Source organism: Sinocyclocheilus grahami, unplaced genomic scaffold (genome assembly GCF_001515645.1).
Source record: "Sinocyclocheilus grahami isolate Dianchi unplaced genomic scaffold, SAMN03320097.WGS_v1.1 scaffold23.1, whole genome shotgun sequence".
NCBI lineage: Eukaryota > Metazoa > Chordata > Actinopteri > Cypriniformes > Cyprinidae > Sinocyclocheilus > Sinocyclocheilus grahami.
This window is the reverse complement of record NW_015505202.1, coordinates 84,354-106,961: the sequence shown is the minus strand read 5'-3', so window position 1 is coordinate 106,961 and position 22,608 is coordinate 84,354. Positions and strand designations below refer to the sequence as shown.

General features: G+C 37.2%; 2 protein-coding genes and 1 pseudogene across 2 annotated transcripts in view; 1 reads left to right on the top strand and 2 right to left on the bottom strand.

Moving 5' to 3' along the window:
- Positions 1–3,910: 3,910 nt before the first annotated feature.
- LOC107561194 (glutamic acid-rich protein-like) lies at positions 3,911–6,706 on the top strand (annotated as a pseudogene).
- A 2,611-nt stretch (positions 6,707–9,317) lies between these two features.
- On the bottom strand, positions 9,318–12,650 carry LOC107561183 (hepatocyte nuclear factor 3-beta-like). The gene is made up of 2 exons (XM_016245566.1): positions 12,636–12,650; positions 9,318–10,461 (listed from the first exon to the last, which is right to left on the bottom strand). Exons 1-2 carry the CDS (start codon positions 12,648–12,650, stop codon positions 9,406–9,408), a joined length of 1,071 nt encoding a protein of 356 aa, XP_016101052.1. The 3' UTR covers positions 9,318–9,405.
- A 1,703-nt stretch (positions 12,651–14,353) lies between these two features.
- LOC107561176 (cytoplasmic FMR1-interacting protein 2-like) overlaps positions 14,354–22,608 on the bottom strand; it is a 33,163-nt gene continuing 24,908 nt past the window's right edge. Inside the window, exons 24-28 of the mRNA XM_016245555.1 lie at positions 16,846–16,918; positions 16,627–16,721; positions 15,547–15,785; positions 15,275–15,422; positions 14,354–14,845 (exon numbers count right to left, since the gene is read on the bottom strand). Of these exons, the coding sequence (XP_016101041.1) occupies positions 14,678–14,845; positions 15,275–15,422; positions 15,547–15,785; positions 16,627–16,721; positions 16,846–16,918 (723 nt within the window). The 3' untranslated portion in view covers positions 14,354–14,677. The remainder of the gene's footprint in view (positions 14,846–15,274; positions 15,423–15,546; positions 15,786–16,626; positions 16,722–16,845; positions 16,919–22,608) is intronic.

Genomic DNA, 22,608 nt, shown 5'->3' with positions numbered 1-22,608 from the left:
GCGCCATCTGTTGGTCAAAGCCATGCAGGAACACCGCTAACATTGCTTTGTTCTGTAATCTAAAGTGTATCATGCTATAGTCTGTCATTAAATAACGATTTCAGATCAATTATCTGTATGTAGTCTTTTGTGTACTAGTTACTCTGCCAGATAGTTATGGCTTCAAACATTCCAGACCAATATTTCAGTTAAGAAATCCAGGCATTTTATGAAGAAATGAAAGCCATTACACATATAAACTTAATTTATAGATGTGTATTTCGATGATTTATTAGTTTTATTAGCTGTCCCTTTCATGCATCACATGCAATGTTAGCGGTGTTCCTGCATGGCTTTGACCAACAGATGGCGCTAGCGTGCTGTCACTCTTGCGTTCCGCAGGCGGCGAGTAAGTTAACAGAAGTTACTGTGTTAACAGAAAAATGTCAAACGAATTTAGTATTTTGACAAGATGAATAAAAATAGCTAATATGCTATTTTTGTACAACCTACATTTTTATTAATTTTTTTCTCTCTGCGACACTTTTTCCCTGTTGTGTTGTCAATGTTAAACGAATTGTATCTTGACAAGACGAATAAAAATAAGAAATACAATTTTTGTACAACATTTTTATTTTCTCTGACACTTGTTTTCCTACTGTGTTGCATAAAACATTAAACAAATTTTGTGTCTTAAGATAATTCATGTAAATTCAAGTCAAAGTCAATAAATTCAAGACTCTTGACAAGACGAATAAAATAACATACAATTTTGTGCAGACTACACTTTTATTTGTCAGACTATCTTTCTTTCTTTCAGTAGCGGAAATTTAAATATGAGATTCTGGAAACGAGATCTAAATTTAGCGGGAACGGTCGGGTCGGGAAGAAAATTATTCTAAACGGAAAGCAGGTGAACAAAGAGTGAATATATAGCGGGAGCTGGTGGGTGCGGAATAGAACCTTGTGGGAGCAGGACTAAAAAAACAGTCCCGCACAGACCTCTATTACAAGCTCTTGGTGCATAAAGAAGATCTGTAAAGCTACAAAGACTAAAGTCTCAAATCCAAAGAGACATTCTTTATAAAAGTTAAGAGTTATGCCTACCTAAAATGGCTCGTTCTAACACGCCCCCACATGTCTACATCACTATGTGGGAAGATTTGCATAACACCGCCCAAATGTTCACGCAAAGAGGACGATATCCGCTTTGTCATGCCTAGAGCTAATCCGTGCTGGTCGCTCAGGAAATACATCAATTTCACGCTGTGGATCGCCGGATCGGCTTTCACCGTGGACGAAGCGGAGTCCAGCCCGGGGTCGTCACATGTGGTTGCCGCAAGCCCGCCGGCCGCTCCTTCGTTGAATCCGACGCCTTCGCCACTCACTCTATACTACAATGCCGGCTGTTCTGACTCACAGTCAGTAAGTATGTTTTTCATATTTAAAGGATTTGCCACTGATGATTCAAACGCGACTTTTGAGCAGTGTAGAGTAGCACTTGTTGTTTGTCGTTTCTCCGATCACAAATGCAGACATGGTTTTATGTTTACGCGGTGCGATGCAACGCAACGCGTAAAAAGACAGTTTAAGTCATTATAATCCGTAATTATGTCTCCACTGGATGCAACAAATGCGTCGTTTATAATGGGTTTTAATGTTTTTGTCTCTTCGCTCTGGCCGGGACACGGCGATGGCATCACAATATGGTAAGGGGCGTAACATTTCCGTCACACGCTTGAGGTATTCGGCCAATCACAACGCACTGGATAGCTGGCGAATCAGAGCACAACTCTGGCTCCAAACGAATATCTACCAACTCTTTGTCTCTACTGCGCAGACTCTGGCACCAAATGACGGCATTTACTCAAGATGGCAGCGGCCATACTGAGATGATTTGGCTTCACTTTTCTAAAGTGGAAGGAATAGGAGACGCATCGTCCATCTTTTTTTACAGTCTATGGGTTGTATAGAAACACATTGCATTGAGAATGAATGAATGAAATGTCTTATTATGCATTCACTGTTACCTTAACCATTTGTCTAACTGACTACTGTGCAAATATAGTTTAAATAGACAAATGTTGTATAAAGACAATAACAAAATCACATGTATGTATGAATAAATAAAATACATTCTATTTACTATTTAAATAAATATGAGCTTTTAGAGTTCCCTTGATAAAATCATGCACAACGTTGCATCTTGCATTTCAGGGTCTTGTCCTTCTGAGAACTGGACTGCTTGACAAGCAATATAGGGGAGCCCGGGGCTAGTTGTCACAAGTTTTATTCCAGTGAATTTATTTTTGAAAGTCGGTATATAGACACGTGCCTTAAAGTCTTGGCAACTAAATAAGTAAATGCATGCATACATACAGTACATACATAAATATTGCCCAGAATTGAAACTGGGGATGTTAGCAATTTCATTGTCTTCAGTTGTTTATTCAACAACTATTGCAAAAAACTAAAAAAAAACTACTGATAAACAAATAAAGTGATACTGGATTTGAAGAACAGATTTCAGAAAATGAATTGTAATTGAAGAATCATCTTTGTGATGTGTGAAGATATGACAGCAGCGGTATTCTGTGAAATAATCGAAGGTTGTAAAATATCGTGAACGCCTTGAGGTTAGTAGTAAGACGTAATCTTTAAACACAGACTACCACTATTTTCCTTTGACCACCCCTTTCCTTTTGACCCCCTTTCTCAAAGAATAATCCCTTATCTCATAATCCGCACTGCTGGTTGTTGAGAGAGCAGACTGCCATTCAGAGCAAGTTTAACATGACATCCTTTACAAAGGATGAGGAGGAGCGCCATGACAATTACCAAAGGAAGGTCTACGAGAATCTACAACACAAGTGAGTGCTCGTGTGATCAGTTAGGCTACTTCTCACTTTATTTGATTAATTTCGTCCCAGTCCAAGATCTATGTATACTTATCTCGGAATTATTTTACTCAGTTATTATTTTACTTTTAAGTTTTCTATTTACAAAAATTTAGTTAGTTAGTTTTGTGTGTTGCCATGAAATTTTACAGTAAATTCTGATTTCATTGTGCTCCTGTTCTCCCCCTTACCGTTAAAACCCATGAGAGGGCGCTATTGTCTGTCCACAAGGGTTGTAAAAAATATTACAGTGATAATTCCCCCATAACCAGAGGCCGACAGTAACTAAGTACATTTACTTGCGTATTGTACTTAAGTACACTTTTTGAGTATCTGTACTTTACTTGAGTATTATTTTTTTCTGGAAACTTATGACTTTAACCACTATATTTGAAAGACAAATATTGTACTTTTCACTCCACTGCATTTCTATCAAGATCCTCAAAGTAGAAAGTCGTTAGCAGCTTTGAAAGTCAGTGGGTGATTTTTTTTCTTCTCTAAAAACTGTATTTTTTCAGACAGTTTATCATTAATCACTCTTGGGACTACATGAAGTGATTTCCCAGCATTTTTTGAGCACTGACCAGTTCCAAATGTGATATTTATTTACAACAATTCAATAATAAGAAGTTAATATTGTGGTTTATATTAGACACAATATTGTCTGATTTTGCTAAATTGTGTAAGTGAAAATATTACCTATAAAGCCACAGAAGAACTGTTGTGCATCTCCTAATAAAACACAAAAGGTGTTTGACTGAAGCAGCACTGCACAGACCGTTCTGTGTGTGACTTCCAAGTACCGCGAGAGCGATTAGACAGCATTTGTTACATTTTTGTTTTGATGTCAAATAAGCCTTGCTGTTTTGCTCTTTTGTTAAAGCAGTGTTGCTGTTGTAAAGTTATACAACTACATTTGTGTTGCTGGGTTTTAAAGCAGGTTTGATTTTTGATTTTCTTCCTTATCAGTCTGTATTTACAGCAATTTCACTGTCCACTCTGTTCAAATGTGGATGAATGGCTACACAACATAGATGTGTCCAGAGCTGTGTGAGATCAAATACCACCCTGCTTTTGTGGGGGTGGGTAGGGTTGTTAAATAATATTTTTTTTGTTTTTTTCCCCATAGGTTTTTAAAATTCTAAAAGCTCTTTATTCCAAAGATACTACAAACTAGTCAGTGTAGGTGTAATGTATTGTAAGTTGCATACTGAACCCTTTTTCTTTAGACATCAAGCAAAATGCTGAAAGACACAACCATCATCCTTACGTTCCACCCACTTGGTTAACTGGCTCACAGTCTTTTATTTCCAAACTCCCCCAAAACAATATCCCAAAGGATTACAAAACCTTCACAACATTCAAGCCTTGAATTATCCCTTGCCACCCTACTATTCTTTACCTGTGAGCCAGTTAACCAAGTGGGTGGAACATAAGGATGATGGTTGTGTCTTTCAGCATTTTGCATGATGTCTAAAGAAAAAGGGCCTTGTTAAGAGTTTTCTCAAAAAATGTTGATATGGGGCTAAGCATATCAACCTTTCCCTGTCTGATGAGTGTTTAGCATGGTGTGAGAAGGCTGAGATGGGTCTGGAGAATTGGAGGACAGAAGTTGGCCTCTAAAGTCAGACCTGTGTTCGGCCTTAATTCCTTCATCCTCCTCCCTCTGCTGAATATTGTACTTTAAGTGCTGTTGTACCTGCTGGAGAAAAACCAGACACAATCGATGCAAGTGCACTGTTTCCCATTAACTTTTCAGTAACATTTTCAGACATTCAGTAAAGACCCTGTCAGTCACATTCTCCAGTCCAGCATAAGCCACCATCAATGGATCATCTGTGGGCCGGTATAAGGCAAGGGTTTATGCCTACAGCTCACTTCACTCCTGCTGGTGCTTCCTGGCCACAACTTCCAGTGCTGAACCCCATGACGTGGGGTATGATGGATGTACCAGACCCCAGTGAAGAAAGAATCCAATGCAATGAGAGTTGCCAGAGGCCAAAACACAGGAGGAATGGGAAAGAGAGTGATCGGTCTTCTGAGCTAGACTATAGACCAGGTTAGTTGTTTTGTGAAATTTGGTGACTTTATATTGATTTGTTTCTCTTTGTGAAAAATATTACATGATATTAGTCTAATGTAAACAAACTGTCCTTATAAATCCGTGTATGTTTATTCTTGAAGTGCGTCTATCAATCAACCATGAAGAAAGTAGTGAAGGTAGCACTGTGTCCTCTAAAGTCATGGTTTCTGCGATGCAAAAACGGAGAAAGAAAAAAAAGATAGAACCAAATCAAACTCTACAGAAAATAGGAACGAATCTAATAGGTAAGCCAAATGAACAGAATAATTTTCACAATTTTATCAGTCCATGCAGACAAAAATGATATATTTTCTCTCCATTTGCAATGCCATCCACATGTTAGAGATAGATCTTCCTAAGATTTGGAAACAGTGTCAAAACATAAAATCTTTCCACATTTATCTGTTTTAGCTCTTCCACTATATCACAAGACGCTTCCGATAGCCACTCAGACACAAAAATCAACAAAATACATCAAAAACCATCCAAGAAGTCTAACTGCAAAGAATCCATTATCACTGAGAAAGAATGTTGATGCAGTGATGCAAGAAGAAGACGAACAAGAAGAAAGCAGGAGCCAAGAAATTTCTCAGAGTAGTGTCAGCTCTGAAAAGATAGATGGATCTGAAGGACTCAGCTCTAAAGAGGAAGACGATTCTGATAAAGGAGATGATGGCAGTCATGACATCACTGTGGCAGAAGAGAAAATAAGTCACAGAGAAGATGAAGAAGAGGATGAGGAAAGCACAGATGGAGATGAAGAAACAGGATTGGATGATAAAGCACAGGGAGGTGATGAAGAAGGGAGTGAAAAGTGAGATGGGACTGAACCCAGTGATAGAGGAGAGCCAGAAAAGAAAGGAGATGTTCCAGAGGACATTCCAGATAGTGGAGATGAAGGAGAGACAATGGAGGAAGAGGAGAGAGACAGCAGTTTTAATGAAAAGGAGGCTAGAAAGACTCAAGGACATTTAGAAGATGAGAGGGAAATTCACAACAGGTATATATCTAAATTCATGCAAATATCACTGTTCTTGAATATTCATCACTTGTTTTTAATATGAATCTTCTACTCATTCGACTAATACTGACTTTCTGCATAGTCTTGAGGAGTCTGAAGAGGAAGAGGATTACAATCAAGAAATAGAAGATGATGAAGAGGAAGAGGAAGATGATGAGGTTGTGGTTGAGCAAGCATACCCCTGGTCAAGAGATCCTTTGGATGACCATTCAAAATGCCCTGATGATGATGATATTGAAGGTCTTCTCAACCCTGTCAACTCCCAAACACAGCAGTGAGTTTCATTATATTCTGTATTATATTGTTTGTTTTGCTCTATGGGACTCTAACCTTTATTTATTCCCATAGGGAGGATGATGTGATGGAGACAGACCAATCAAATGGTGATTGTTTAATTTTGTACAGTTTTTTTGACAACTTATTTACAAAATTGTCCTATCTATCTATCTATCTATCTATCTATCTATCTATCTATCTATCTATCTATCTATCTATCTATCTATCTATCTATCTATCTATCTATCTATCTATCTATCTATCTATCTATCTATCCACCATTATATTAGTCACATTTGAATAGTGAAATTGTATTATTTGCATTCAGCATAGTTTTATCCAGATCAACCCTCTGGTTCAGAGGAGGAAAATCTACCACAGAAGAACCACCCTGCAGACACAAATGAGATAGTGGAGTCTGATGATGAGTTTGACCACTTCTATCATTAAACCAGAAAGTAGAACATAAATTGGAAACAATGGAAAGGGAAAACCAACAATGGATGAATACGCTGGACAGAAGCTGCAATAACTCGATGCTTTCTGAAAATGAGCAAGGTGCACACCCTAAACAGCAGCTTCAGACCAGCCAGAGAGCCACAAGGCCGAGCAATGAATAGAGGAATCAGATTACAAAGGGATGAAAGAGAAAAGAAAGGGATAAATAGATGCTGGGTGTCCCTCATCTTTTTTTGTTATTTGCTGGTAGCTTATCTGACTGTCCTGAAAGAACCACGCCACTGTCACTCTGCAAACACAGGTGGATCCAGAGATGAAGAGAGAATAATAGAGGAGATGAATAGTGGATGACGCTAAATGAGAGAAGCCAAGTTATAGATTTTATTCTAAGCACATAGCCTAGCTGAAGTGGTTTCACTTTACTAAAACAGTAAAGCGTTTCTTTAATCTGTCGATGTATTATTTATGTCCTATAGGGAATCAAAGTGTTTGCCCTGAATTCTTCGGCATTAATTTAAATGTAGCAATGCTTTCTCATTCAGATAGGGAGCGTGGCCTGAAGCGAGGGGGATGAGTGGGGGTTCGGGGGAAGAGGGGGCGCTACGGGAAGGAGTACAGGCCTGTCACTGCCTCTGAGTGATGGCTATTTGAACAGGCATATTTACCCGAGCCCTTGTGAAAGGAGACTGAGGGACACTAACGGAGACGCGCAGGCACAGACAGGCAATAAAAAGCTGGCCACTGTGTAAACAACATGGCCTAGTCTGTTCAGCTGCTGCCATGCCAACAGGGCAGCTTCCACTCTCCAGCCAATCACATACCAGCTTTTTGACAAGTGGAACAAACCCCCCATCAGATGTTTTAAGCAGCCATTGATTAAACGCTTATAAAATAAAATATGATCTTCTGCGTTTAGGTAGCTGCGTTTAGAGAGCAGACGACTCTTTAAGCTTTTGAATCGCTCTCGCTGTACTTTTATGTCATATGCCGATCGGTCTGCGCAGCGCCGATGCATCTCGAACAAGCCTTTTATACATAGGCACATTCCAGGATCTGGCGTTCGCTGGGCCTGGTGTCAATAAAAGCTTTTATTTCAGTAACAAGGATGTTTTCAGCTCTGAAACTTACAAGATATTCTTTTAGTATGATGACCTCTTATATATCAAAAGCTCAAATAAAAGTTGATTTCTCAATTCCCTTCCTCCTGCCCCCACCCCCCTCACAGTCTGCGTCCACAGCTGGCCTACTGATGACCTGCAGACAACATCTTCACACCATACAAATGCACATTCACACCCTTGTAATGCAAAGAACTGAATACTCACATAGCCAGACTCTTCAGATATTTAGAAAGCCATAGCACAGTCATTCATCATATCAACATATACAGCAGAATCTGTCGACGAGCCGACATCTAAAGAGGGCAATAATCTGTGCAGGATTAGATCACAACCATGAAATCTCATGAACTCCTCACGTCCTGGCTTCTCTCTGAATCTCGGACACACACTGAGGGGTCTGTGGCTTCTGCTCAGATCGCTGTGGGTGTCCCTGTGTCCCATTGTTGAGAAGACACTGCTTTGGGGAGGTCCACCATTAAGACCAGTGTCTTCCTATTGTTCTCATACACTCAAACACAATCCTGCTTTCCCAGGAATCAAAGGTTAGGCTAGGAGGGGATGAAGGGGGTCGCAACCTTTCTACTGCTAGCATTCAGCCCATGAGACACCACACACCAACTGCACCAACCAGTCAAAATCGCAAGCCATGTCTGGACACTAACCACTAACCTATCTTATATCTTCAGTGAATCTCTATTTTGACTGGTTTGTGCAGCATGCAGGTATTTCTGACTGTTTAGAGACATGTTAGCGTCATAAATAAGCATTTTTATCTCATTTACTTGTAAATTAATTTTATATTAATTATTTTTATCATATATATAATTTTGATGTATTATTTATTCTTATTGTTTTGTTTGATTTTCTGTTTAGACATTTTATAATGAAGTTTTATTTTCATTATTTTCGTGCCATAAATATGGATTTAAAACATATTTACAAGTAAATGGATGTGCATAATATTTCTAAATTTATTTTATATTATCTATTTTTTCATAATGGTTAATAAAAATAAAAATTTATATTATTATTATATTATTTATTGTTCAGGGTCTGCTCTATTTTATGCAAACTGTGCACTTTATAATATATTTTTTAATTGATTTCTAGGGCTACTAGTTTTCAGTGTGGCTGTCTCGTTCAGGTTAGTGTGAGGAATGTCAAGACAGGAAATTATGTTTATCTTTTACAATGTGAGCAGGACAATGCCTCTGTTGAGTTGATTCTTCCCCAAACACTCTCTTGAGGAATTTAAAAAATGCAGCAGTAAAATAATATGGAAGCCTGAAAGTCTGATTATAATCTTGCACCTCACTCCAGACAAATAATTAACACCTTTTGGAAAGTTCAAAATTTTACTTGAGATTTACAGCAAGAAATTCACATTCATATGTATCTTCAAACACCTTCAATTCAATTGAATTCACTTGAAACATTCATCAAAGAAATCCTTCAGCATCAGATAACAGATACTTCTCCAGCTACGAGTCCAACTATTATATACAGCAATTATAAGTATCTAAACAGAAATGAATCCATTTTTAAAGCCCTTAATAGACTATAGGTTGATCAGGAGGAACTCAGAAGAGGAGCAGAACACATGCTAAATCCAGGGTAGTAAACAGAATCTCCTGCATATGAGGTGAAGTTGGGATGAGAATTGGACTGGCAGTAAACCGGGTAGTTCACAGGAGTCTCGCAGTACTGGAAGTCCATAAGTCGCGGGACAGAAATGGAGTGTTGGGAAGAAGGTTCACAGTGCAAGCTGGATTCCATAGAGGCTGGCGGGACAGACTGCAGGCTGGGACTGGGCATTGTTGGGAACGGGACGTTAAGAGAGGGCAAGTGTGGCTGGGTAGGAAATAAAGTGTGTGAGGGTGTAAGGTGCTGACAAAGATGGGAAGGAGAAGGTGCTTTGGTTGCAGGATAGGACACTGGTAATATGCTTGAATGCTGAGCTGTGGTGTCACTCGGAAGAGGCACAGGTGATTTACAAGAAGAGATGAGTGACTTGACCTCCACCTTTTTTTTCTTCCCTTCTGATTTCACAGCTTCTCCGTCCGAATTTTTTGATGGCGACGTCGCCTTCTGACACTTGAAGCGCTTCTGGCGACGCATGTAGCAGCCGTTTTCAAACATGTTACCGGAGTCAGGGTGCAGGGCCCAGTACGAGCCTTTCCCTGGCGAGTCTGGTGATCTTGGTACACGCACGAAGCAGTCGTTGAATGACAGGGAATGGCGGATGGAGTTTTGCCATCGCTGTTGATTCTGTCTGTAATACGGGAAGAGCTGGCGGATCCAGTCGTAGATCTCGTTCAGAGTCAGTCTCTTGGCTGGCGACTGCTGGATTGCCATGCAGATAAGAGAGATGTAGGAATATGGTGGCTTGGCGTGGCTTAAGGTCCGTCTGTAGACTGATTTCAGCGCTGGAAACTCAGGTTCACTGGAGCTGCTCTCAGTGTATCCTTTGGGGTTTGCTGGAGGCAGTATTCCCACTGGGCTTCCGAGTCTCCCGGTGTTTCCCGCAGCTGCTGAATCACACGGTGGGCCGTAACTCTGGTAGTGATGCTCTGGGGGGGAATATCCTCTGGGGCCCAACAGCAGGTTGTCTGCTCCATAATACACCTACAAATATTAGAAATTAATAAATTATCACTAAATTTGATCATACATTATTATTATTATTATTATTATTATTATTATTATTGTAATGTGAGGGCCAGAGTCAGAAATAAACCAAAGCCTTGGGCCCAAACTCACTTTGATAATGTGAAAAAATACCCCCGATTTTTTAAATGCAGTGAATTTCTTTCAATCTGTTATCTAATATTTTATATATTTAATAATATTCAATCAAAGGCAACTGTTGTTGATTGTGTCACTAATATGATGTTTTTTTCTTTGACCAAGTCAAAATCAGCTGTTTATTGTTATTGTCTTGTGCATTATTTTGATTTTATAATTAACAGCAATCAAATTAATCTGAGTTAGTTTTGGAATAAAGTATTATAAATAAATAGGTATATGGTTTAAAAAAAGAGACATTTTAAAGGTTTTTAAAAACTAATTCTGCAAAGGTGAATTTTAATTTAATGTTTTGTCTTTTTAGGATAGAGTTAAAGTTTACCGCGCAAACTTGCTTGCTTTTTGTCCTTTTTGGTTTTGCATTATTTGGGTTATCAATATTAATATTAAACGTATTAACATTCGGCATAACGTGCATCTGTTGGACTTGTGAAAGTGACGATTATTATGAAAAAAAAGGGTAGGTAAAATAAGCTACAACTTTTTCGGTTAATATGTAGCCTAAAACAATTGTTATGGAACTGTGCAGTAGAACCGAAACATACATTCTGACGACGATGATGACTTGTTTTGCTGACGTCGGCGTCCATAGATTCTTGTCTATTCAATTATTTCCAAACCAAACCAGACCAGACCAGACCTTGGCGCCTTGCACGGGTAACGCCATGTAAATGTATTCTGACCACCCACCCGGCCGATAACCCCATTATCCGGCTTGTCCGGCTATTCTTCTCACCCTTGTTTTGTCTCTTTTTAAGTCACACACCGTCCGTCTTTTTTCTATCTCAGGACAGAGGGGTAGGCCTATTTGGGGGCGCGACTGCTGTTTTCAGTTGTTCTTTTTTTCCACGATGGACAGCGTTCGTAATAATTCGGCCCTTTCAAGTCGGAACCCCGCTTTCGTGTTTGGGATTCTGAAACGCCCCTCCGGTTATGAGCTCGTGCTGGGCCGATTGTAAGTCATGCACGAGTGTCAAAGCGCGAGACATTCAACACAATCACAGAGTCAATCAATTAACTGCCGCGAGACACCTGAGAACCAGAAAAAACGTTTATTTTTTTTGTCATTACATTGGTTGGAGCATAAGAAACAAATGGAGAAAAAAAAAATAATTCATAGGTATAGATCTATAATTTATTTCCCTATTGACTTCTTGTGTCTCCCCAAAATAGCTGATTAACACGATGTTTGTCCGGGTGTCCTCTACAGAAGACATGCACGAAAATGATGCCACAAAAAGTCATATTTCGATTTTTCTGAGATGTTTATTTACGACAAAAAATTTGAAAATTAGCTAGATTTAATATGATAATTACAAAACATTATCATATTACCCTAAGAGTTCTTTCTTTCTTTCTTTCTTTCTTTCTCCCCTTTAGCATATAATTAATGGGTTTGCTGTACCACCATCACCTTTGTAAAGACTATATTTGTGGAATCATATGTGGAATAATCAGTAGCAAATAAATGACTAAAGTAACAAAAAGGCCTATATTCTAGGTCTAGACAGGCATATCTAAATACAATTAGTTTTTATGGTTAATACAAATTCTCAAACACATCAGTTAATTTAATTTGACAAATTGATCACAGCTGTGTTTTTATATGATTAGAAAAGAATCAGCTCTTCTTAGAGGTAAATGCTCCTGAAAATTAAGAGGCAAATATTATTTAAAAATATATTTCTGACATTGATACTACAATATAGATCCTTAACCTAGAAATATATTCATGTGCATCTCTTTTTTTCCAGTCTGTAAAGTTGGTATTGTGTCTCATTCAGTGGTCACAACTGGCCCCTCTCCATTTCTCTCCCTCCACATCTCCGTCCTCTCCATTGTGGGACACAGCTGTTTGGTGGATTGGGGGTGTTGGGTGTCATTTTTATTGATGGAAAGCAAACATTTACTCTGTGTGCCATTTAAAAGCCCCACCCTCATCTGCCTGCCAGAGGCCTCAAGAAACACTCCTGCTCTAACAAAACAGACTTTACCAGTTGTGTATTCATATCGACAAAGGAGAGACCAAAATATTCATACCATCCTCAAAACTTGGAGGAGTCAGTTTTGGGAAAAAACGAACAAAAAAACTCTGGATTCCTCACATTCCCCGCTGTGCCATCGTCCCCATGTGGGGGAAATGTTTATCTAGTGCTAAGTGCCTCCTGCATTTGCTGAAATGTTCTTAAAAACAAGGCAATTGATTACATCCTATTCAGATCTTCCCAAGGTGTGAGAATTGACAGGAACTTACTGATTAAATCACCAATTGGGCATTAACACAATATTTAAAGACTCCTTAAAAAAAAGCTTTCTTAAAGATATTTGAGGCTAATACATCAAGTGAGCATTGCACAGTTCATAGTGTTGGTATCAATTATCAAGACTCCTTACGAAACATAGATTCACCAAAGGACCTGAAGGAACTTTTATTAATTAAACTGCAAGATGTTTGATTGTGATAATCTAGAGCTCCAGTCTTAAAATGCTGCTGCAATTCAATAGTTTGCTTGAAAACCTAAATAATTGAGCCTAAATGCAAATAAATAAAGCCAGCCAGCCAGCCATTTTCCGTTAGATCTTTTTTTTTTTTTAATTTCATGGAAATACAACATAATTATAATTCCTGTTCAGAACCATTTGTTGTACATTGTATTATTCTCTCCTTTTTTTGTATTTCAAAACATGATCACTTGTACAACAATATGAACAAAAATCTCATGTCACAAATAGATGACAATAAATTACACCTGTCATGCTTTGAGTTTTTAAAACAGCACGTCCTTAATGTCAAAACATTTTTTTCCATCATCGTTCACATATTAACCCTTCCAAGAGCAAGAAAAATCAACTTTTATGCATAAATAGATTACTGGAAAATACCCATTTAATTCAACGGTTATTTAAAAACTGATTCAAATCAATCTGAAAACTCCAGGAAATAACAGAATATGATGAGCATTCATGAGGTTACATTTACAACAGCCACATAAATTACAAAACTGAACAGAATGCTTGCCAATCTGCCTAACACTGTTGAAGCAAAGGGCCTGTGAAGGTAAATACTGAAATATTTGAAATTTTAGTAACCGACATATTTTTGCTTTTTGTCCATTATTGGTCAAGGTAATGCAGTATTACTACTGCAGTCTGTAACAGTAAGAGGTGATTAAAGAGATGTCATCACAGCACAAATCCAGTTATTAGTACTTCACACCGGTGAACTGCTTCACTAGTTCACGCATGATTATGGTGTATAAAATAGCTCAAATTAACAGTCCAAAGACTGAGATTAAACTGACAGAAAAGATAAGTGAGGTTACTTTTCAACAGTTGAGGCAAATACTGATACCAGTTAAGTACCAATAAAATTTGAACAAGTACTACACGCAATTCTCGACCGCAACATCTACAATGATGGATGTTACAAATGCAAAGATCTGTAAACCAGTGCTGTAATGCAATAAAGATAACAATTCTGAGCATAAAATAATTAGAAATGGGAGAAATTATTGTCAATAACTCAACATACACTTGCTTTTTGGTCTGTATATTACAGTACAAACAATATTAGGATATATGAGATTTGTGCATGCAAATACTATTATAAATTAAATCTGTATGGGCATTGTTAAAAACAAAAAAACTAAACTGACATTAATCATGTTTTCTTTTAATAGTTATTTATAATCAAAAGTCATTTATAATTTACTTTTTGTTTTTAAACTAGAACTTAATCAGCATTTTTTTTAAACTTCCTCTGGTGACCTGGAAATATTTTCGGCAGTCCTAAATCTCTCAAACTGGTTCACTTCAAATGTGATACGGATAGGGAGTGTTGATATTCATAAGGGTTAGATAACAGCTGGGGAAGACTGAGAAATCTACTGTGATTTTTAACCATGTGGCGAGACTGGAGGTTTGTCTCTTATTTAAATAAAGCCGAAGGCAATCTTGAAAGGCCCTGTACACTACATTTGAGACCAATGTCACACCAGAGGAAGAATAGGATAGCTGGAAGTCAAATAAAGTTTATTTAACATGTGGTGGCCAGAGACTGATGTATAGGAGGCTGGAAACAGCGAACATGCTCCACAGTAGAACTGTCTGTCTCCACAGCCTTCATGTATTTGTTGAGGATGGCGAAGATCTCGTTGTTGAGAATCTGATACTTTCTGATGCGATCTGCCATCTTTTTCAGGGGCTGAAAGTTACATGACAAAACATTAAATACAGAAGCCCATATCTACAAGTTGGCACATTTACACTATCGTCCAAAGGTTTGGGGTCTGTATGATTTTATGTTATTGAAAGAAGTCTCTTATGCTCACCAAGTCTGCATTTTTTTGATCAAAATACAGCAAAAACAGTAATATTGAGAATTATTATTATAATTTAAAATAATAGTTTTTTTATTTGAAAATATTACAATTTTCAGCATCATTACTCCAGTCTTCAGTGTAACATGATCCGTCAGAAAATATTCTAATATGCTGATTTACTGCTCAAGAAACATTACTGACCGCAAAATTTTGAAGAGTAGTGTATATTGCATCGCTAACGGTGTTAAGAGTTTCCTGCAATGATTTGTCATTTTTAAATATAGTTCATGTCTATGAAATCAGAAACTTACCACATTCTTAATGATCTCATCTTTGCCGTCCTGCCTCTGGACCTTCAGCAAGTGGTAGCAGAAATCGAAGAGGTCAAAGCGACGCTGTTGTCCTAATAGCACAATAATGGCACATCCAGCCCAGTTCAGACCATCACCGAAGCACTGCCTGAACACAAAAAAGTCCAAAACATTTCATTTATATGATGTGAACCTAAATCAAGTGCTTGCTTGCTATTTTTTGTGTAAATTACAAACTATTCAAAAAATCCCAGCTGAATGTATATGCATACTCTGCAGTGAACTCGTGCGTGCCCACAGGGATGCAGTACACAAACTGCATGGCGCTCCAGAGGCGGTGGAACTCCATGCACTCGTCCACATGCATGACGCCATTGGTGGGGGGAGGGCCTCGCCACACGCTGTCCTGAAGGAAGCTGCGAATGCGCGTCAGGATGACTTCAAACATGGACAGACCACAGCACAGACGCTCCTTGGTCAGCAGGTCTCCCTCTCGTGCTATTGCAATTTGCTATGAAAGGCAATTAAAAAAAACTTGTTAAAATGGGGACCAAATCAACCTAATCATGTACTGCACTGCATGCATAAACAGTCTAATTACAGTGGGTATAGAAAAGAATCACCCCCTTTAAAAGAATCACATTTTATTGCTTTGCAGCCTAAAATGAAGACGGACACAGTTTTTGTTTTATCCAGCTGTATTTACTCAGTGCAATTTATAACATCCAAGTGAAAGATATAACACCAACATGTCAGAAACAAACAAAAATAAAGCACCAGAATTGGAAAAAAAAAAGAGTTGGAAAAATGATCAGACCTTCCTAAAAATGACTTGTAAGCTCAATCAGGTGTAGCTAATCACCTTCTCAATGGCACACATAATCATTTGACTTTCAACTGTGATCAGCTGTGGGCATTTATATTTGCTCAGCATGAAAAGAGCTTTCCTGGAGCGTTTCAGTCCTTGGTAGTACAACTGAAGCACTGTCAAAAGATCTCTGGGATAAAGTTAAGTCAGGAGATGGATACAAAAAATTTCAAAGGCTTTATCAATTCCTAGAAGCACAGTGAAGTTTATTATTAAGAAGTGGAAGGTATTTGGTACCACACAGACCCCTGGATCAGGACGTCGCTCCAAACTGGATGAACGATCCAGACTACTTTACTGAAAGAAATGTATTATTCTATTCAGCAAAAATACATTAAACTGATCAAATGCGAAAGCAAAGACATTTACAACGTTACAAAATATTTCTATACAAAAAAATAAAAAATGAATGTGCTAGTGTTATACATGTTGTGTTACTGACAAATGCGATGAGCATGTTGGCTCTGATCTGTGAGTGCCTCACCTGTGGGGTCCCAAGTCTCTCAATAAGGGGCACCAGGTGAAGAGGAGCATACTTTGCTTCCAGCCTCTTCATCCTCACCTCAAGTCGCTCACCCTCTGTAAAAATACATAATTAAATGAAGATTTCAGCAGGCATAAAACTGAATTTATATAAAGATTTCTTAATCAGAAAGCAATTATGAGGAACATGATCTTGTAGTTTTTAAATAAAATTTTTCACCTTTTATGTAGACTCTTGGGAGGATGTTCTGGAATGGAGCAGCATGAAGTAAGTCACAAACTTCTTCCTGTGACTGAGTTCAAACAAAACAAAAACATGAGGAATGAATGAAAAATGCTTCTTTATCACACTGTTAAATGACATCTGAATCAAGCTTTACATACAAACATCACACACACACACACACATATCAGTGTGAAAATGGGTTAGTCGTAATATATATGAAAATGTAACAGTCCTAAACAACATGATGATATTTATGTAGAATTGATGGTGACTGAGAAGCTCAGTCTGAATAACGGTAACTGATTATACCAAATATAGTATTGATAAAAGGATCTCATCCAATAATTTGATGACAAATAGCACTTTTTGATTCTACTCGAAAAGTTCGAAAAAAAAAAAAAAAAAAAAAACTTGAAACAATTTCAAAACATTTCCTTTAAATCACCTGCTGTGAACAGCGTTCCATTTATTATGCATGGTCTCATTTTTATTAGATATGTATATTATTTCGATAAATTATATAAATAAATATATACATATTTATATATAATATGCATATTTCTGTGAGAACTATGATAGTTTTTTTGCAATAAAAGGTTGTATATATCTGTTGGAAATATGTTGGGTACCCTATTAAAGGGTGGCATATTTTTTATTTTATTCACTTAACACTATTTTTTTGAAGTTGGTCTATGCATGCATGCAGATTGTCCTTGGTTGTTGCGACATGCCCTACTTTTCTGAGCAAAATTTAACACATTAACTTTAAAAAAAAATGTCTTGAGACTCGTATGTTCTACGTTTCAGTCTGTTGTGCTCCATCTAGCTATTTTTTAACACAAAAACACATGTGACTGCCCAATCCACAAACTGTAGATTACAAAACGTAGTTTTGAACATCCCCAACTACTAATATGCATTCTATTAAACCTCTACATCAACATTTACTAATATAAACCCAGAAAGATATAAAATATGGGATAAATAAATTACTATTGTGGCAGTTGGTGTAAACCCTAAATTAAATGTAATGTGAAAGTTTAAAGGTCTCATGGCATTAACCTTCAAATCAATGAGGCACACAAATTTGGGCAAAAATCACTTCATTCACAATAATAAAACGAGCACCGAACAACACCCAAACAAGAAGAGAGAGACGACCAGAAGAGCACCCTGACAGAAACAATGTTAATGAGAGATCAGCGTGCAATGATCATCCGACACATTCACTATGCTTCAGAGAGAGAGACCCAAACAGAAACACAAGAGAAACAGGCATCAGAAGAGTTACAGTCAGAAGAAGAGAAGTGTATGAAAGCAGATGTGCGGGACGTCACAGGCAGCCAGAGAGTTGTCGTGACTGCCATGAAAGCAAGGAAGACTTCCTTTGGAAGAAATTATCCTAAAGAAGCCTCTTAATAGTAACCCACTGGGCACGTGCAGAGTCCAAACGTCACGACAGTGCCAGACGTTCACAGCTCTGTATTACATTTTGAGTTTTATTCTCTCGTCTTGGTGACACTAGCATCCTTGAATCCATGGCAGAACACGGCACAATAGTGACTAAAGAAAAAGTATAAAAACCAGGAAGAGTGTGTGTTCAATCAGTTTGTGGAACGGTTACATGAATGAGGCCTAATTCCTTACCACCTGTAGTTGTTGCCAGCGTGTAATGAGAAATAAAGTAGCTTTTTAGGGGCAGATGGCAACAGTGTCCTTCACCCACACACTCGTTAACATACACACAGTAATTCATTGATATTCACATCCAGAAATGCACACATATTGGCATACACATCAGTGTACAACACACACTTTCTACAAATTCAAATCTGCCTCTTTATGCAGCTCATTTGCAAAGCCAGGCTGAGTCATGTCAGGATTGGGCCTTGAAATTTGGTGCGTCAACAGGATGCTTTCATTATAAAAAAATATTTCCTTAAAGCAAATCATAAATATTCAGAAGAAAACAAGGCATATTATGAAAGATCAGACCTGCCAACCTTGGCAAAGTATTATGAGAACAGGAATAGTGCAAAGCGAAGTTCATATTATTTTGCACCATTTTGCTTTGCACCCATTTCCCCATATACACCACCATATCATGAAGAAAACAATGCAATAATTTATAGTTGAGACAGGGATAACCCACTGGGAAAGCAATTTTTTGAATATCAGCCTTAAAATGTGGATTTACAGTAAATTTTAGCATAAGGCTATAAGGAAAAATATAGGAAAAAAATGTCTCTCTACTAAGGCTGGGCGATATAGCTAAAAAATATATCAACGATATATGTTTCATATCGTTCGGTATCGATAATTATTGACTTTTTTTTTTAACCTTTTATAAAACAGAGCAATATAATTGTTTTTGTTTTTTTTGTTGTTTAACCACTGTATTTTTTATTTGCCCACTTTATTAAGACAAACAACAAACATATATATATATATATATATATATATATATATATTATTTTTTAACAGTCCTTTCTTATGTTTTATATGCAGATTAAATAAGTCTTAAGGAAACTTTCCCGAGGCCACAGGAGGGTGCAATGAGCAAAATAATGAAGCTCTTTAAACTGTCAATTCAAATAACTGTCTATAAAAACGTGCATAACGTCTAAATTAACATACAGAAATCAAATATAATTTTGTAAATGGCATAAACAATTATGAACAAAACAGCATCATGTGTTAATGCACTGCTTAGCCTAATACAAAAAGCCAAATCGCCAATCACACAGATTGCATTTAAAAACATATGAGACGCAGTGAAATGAAATAAACCTTCACAAATGATGTTTCCAAGATGGCGGCGCGTTCACACGTTGCGGCTTCTCTCTCTCCCGACAGAAAGGTGTTTTCGTGTTTTTTGTCTTGTGAGTCGCAGTGTTTTTGTATGTATTCGTCGCGTCTATTTGTTTCTAAGGCATTTTACCTTATTTGTATATTTGTATAGTTGTATTTTGTATTTAATCTGTACCTATCTGTATTTATGTTATCTGTATGCACCAAGGGTCTGAGAGTAACGCAATTTCAATTCTCTGTGTGTATGTGCTGTACATGTGGAAGAATTGACAATAAAGCAGTCTTGACTTGACTTGACAAACGGCACAATAGTGACTAAAGAAAAAGTATAAAAACCAGGAAGAGTGTGTGTTCAATCAGTTTGTGGAACGGTTACATGAATGAGGCCTAATTCCTTACCACCTGTAGTTGTTGCCAGCGTGTAATGAGAAATAAAGTAGCTTTTTAGGGGCAGATGGCAACAGTGTCCTTCACCCACACACTCGTTAACATACACACAGTAATTCATTGATATTCACATCCAGAAATGCACACATATTGGCATACACATCAGTGTACAACACACACTTTCTACAAATTCAAATCTGCCTCTTTATGCAGCTCATTTGCAAAGCCAGGCTGAGTCATGTCAGGATTGGGCCTTGAAATTTGGTGCGTCAACAGGATGCTTTCATTATAAAAAAATATTTCCTTAAAGCAAATCATAAATATTCAGAAGAAAACAAGGCATATTATGAAAGATCAGACCTGCCAACCTTGGCAAAGTATTATGAGAACAGGAATAGTGCAAAGCGAAGTTCATATTATTTTGCACCATTTTGCTTTGCACCCATTTCCCCATATACACCACCATATCATGAAGAAAACAATGCAATAATTTATAGTTGAGACAGGGATAACCCACTGGGAAAGCAATTTTTTGAATATCAGCCTTAAAATGTGGATTTACAGTAAATTTTAGCATAAGGCTATAAGGAAAAATATAGGAAAAAAATGTCTCTCTACTAAGGCTGGGCGATATAGCTAAAAAATATATCAACGATATATGTTTCATATCGTTCGGTATCGATAATTATTGACTTTTTTTTTTAACCTTTTATAAAACAGAGCAATATAATTGTTTTTGTTTTTTTTGTTGTTTAACCACTGTATTTTTTATTTGCCCACTTTATTAAGACAAACAACAAACATATATATATATATATATATATATATATATATATTATTTTTTAACAGTCCTTTCTTATGTTTTATATGCAGATTAAATAAGTCTTAAGGAAACTTTCCCGAGGCCACAGGAGGGTGCAATGAGCAAAATAATGAAGCTCTTTAAACTGTCAATTCAAATAACTGTCTATAAAAACGTGCATAACGTCTAAATTAACATACAGAAATCAAATATAATTTTGTAAATGGCATAAACAATTATGAACAAAACAGCATCATGTGTTAATGCATTGCTTAGCCTAATACAAAAAGCCAAATCGCCAATCACACAGATTGCATTTAAAAACATATGAGACGCAGTGAAATGAAATAAACCTTCACAAATGATGTTTCCAAGATGGCGGCGCGTTCACACGTTGCGGCTTCTCTCTCTCCCGACAGAAAGGTGTTTTCGTGTTTTTTGTCTTGTGAGTCGCAGTGTTTTTGTATGTATTCGTCGCGTCTATTTGTTTCTAAGACATTTTACCTTATTTGTATATTTGTATAGTTGTATTTTGTATTTAATCTGTACCTATCTGTATTTATGTTATCTGTATGCACCAAGGGTCTGAGAGTAACGCAATTTCAATTCTCTGTGTGTATGTGCTGTACATGTGGAAGAATTGACAATAAAGCAGACTTGACTTGACTTGACAAATTCGCGCCGAGTTTTCTAAACGTTAAAACTGTTTTAACTTTGCATGACTTTCTTTGCATCTCTTGCATGAGACGCGAGTGCAGCAGTCATATTTGTCCGTCTAAATATGTGCTGAATATGTGTTCTGTGTGAATGGCTTGGTTTTCGGTTTTAACCTAATCAAGATCTTCTACGCATTGAGCTACTATATTTCTCTACAGCAAGTTACTTTTAAAAGTAATGCATTACAATATTGCGTTACTCCATAAAAAAGTAACTAATTCCGTTACTTAGTTACTCTTTATGGAATGTAATGCATTACGTTACTTTTTAAATCTGGACAGGACTTGCTTGTTTGTTTGTAAAATAAAAAAAAAGTTATATTTTTGGCAAATATAAAAGCCTTTCACACCAAAAGTGAAATGAATAAGCCTCAGGCTGAAGGGAAAGTCAATTTACGTCCGTACAGTAGAATGCAGAAGAAGAAATTTCAACACACTTCAGCAATAAAAAAAAGACACAAAAGTTTGTCTAGAGTAATTTGTGCTTATTAGTATGGTTGAACTGGATCATCGAAGGTCAGAAGCAAATAGAATGGGATTAAATACATAAAGGATATTTGTGTTGTTTAACATTTAATTATGGCAGGTTTGCATCATATTCTGAGTTGCATTATTTTTATTCATTTTGAGAAATACTGAATCTGTGTTTCTTTTCTTTGTGAGTGAGATGAATTAATGCATATTCATATTTATTTTAGAACTACAGTAACATCTTCTGATTTCTCTCAACATGGGGACAGGAGAGCTGTCAATCAATAAATTGGAAAAAAAGTAACTTGCGTTACTTATTTGAAAAAGTAACTCAGATATTCTCTTGTAGATTAAAAAGTAATGCGTTACCCCCAACACGGTTTCTCTAATATTTTGAACGAATAATACAGCAGCGGCGCGTCTCTTGGGCTAGACTAACAAAATATTAAAATGCAACGTCACTTACATCATCATCACCGCATCTCGCGCACACTGATGAGGCTCCCTGACACACTCCTAACATTCGATTGTACCATTTTTGCATTCAAATGCAAATGTTTATTTTAAATT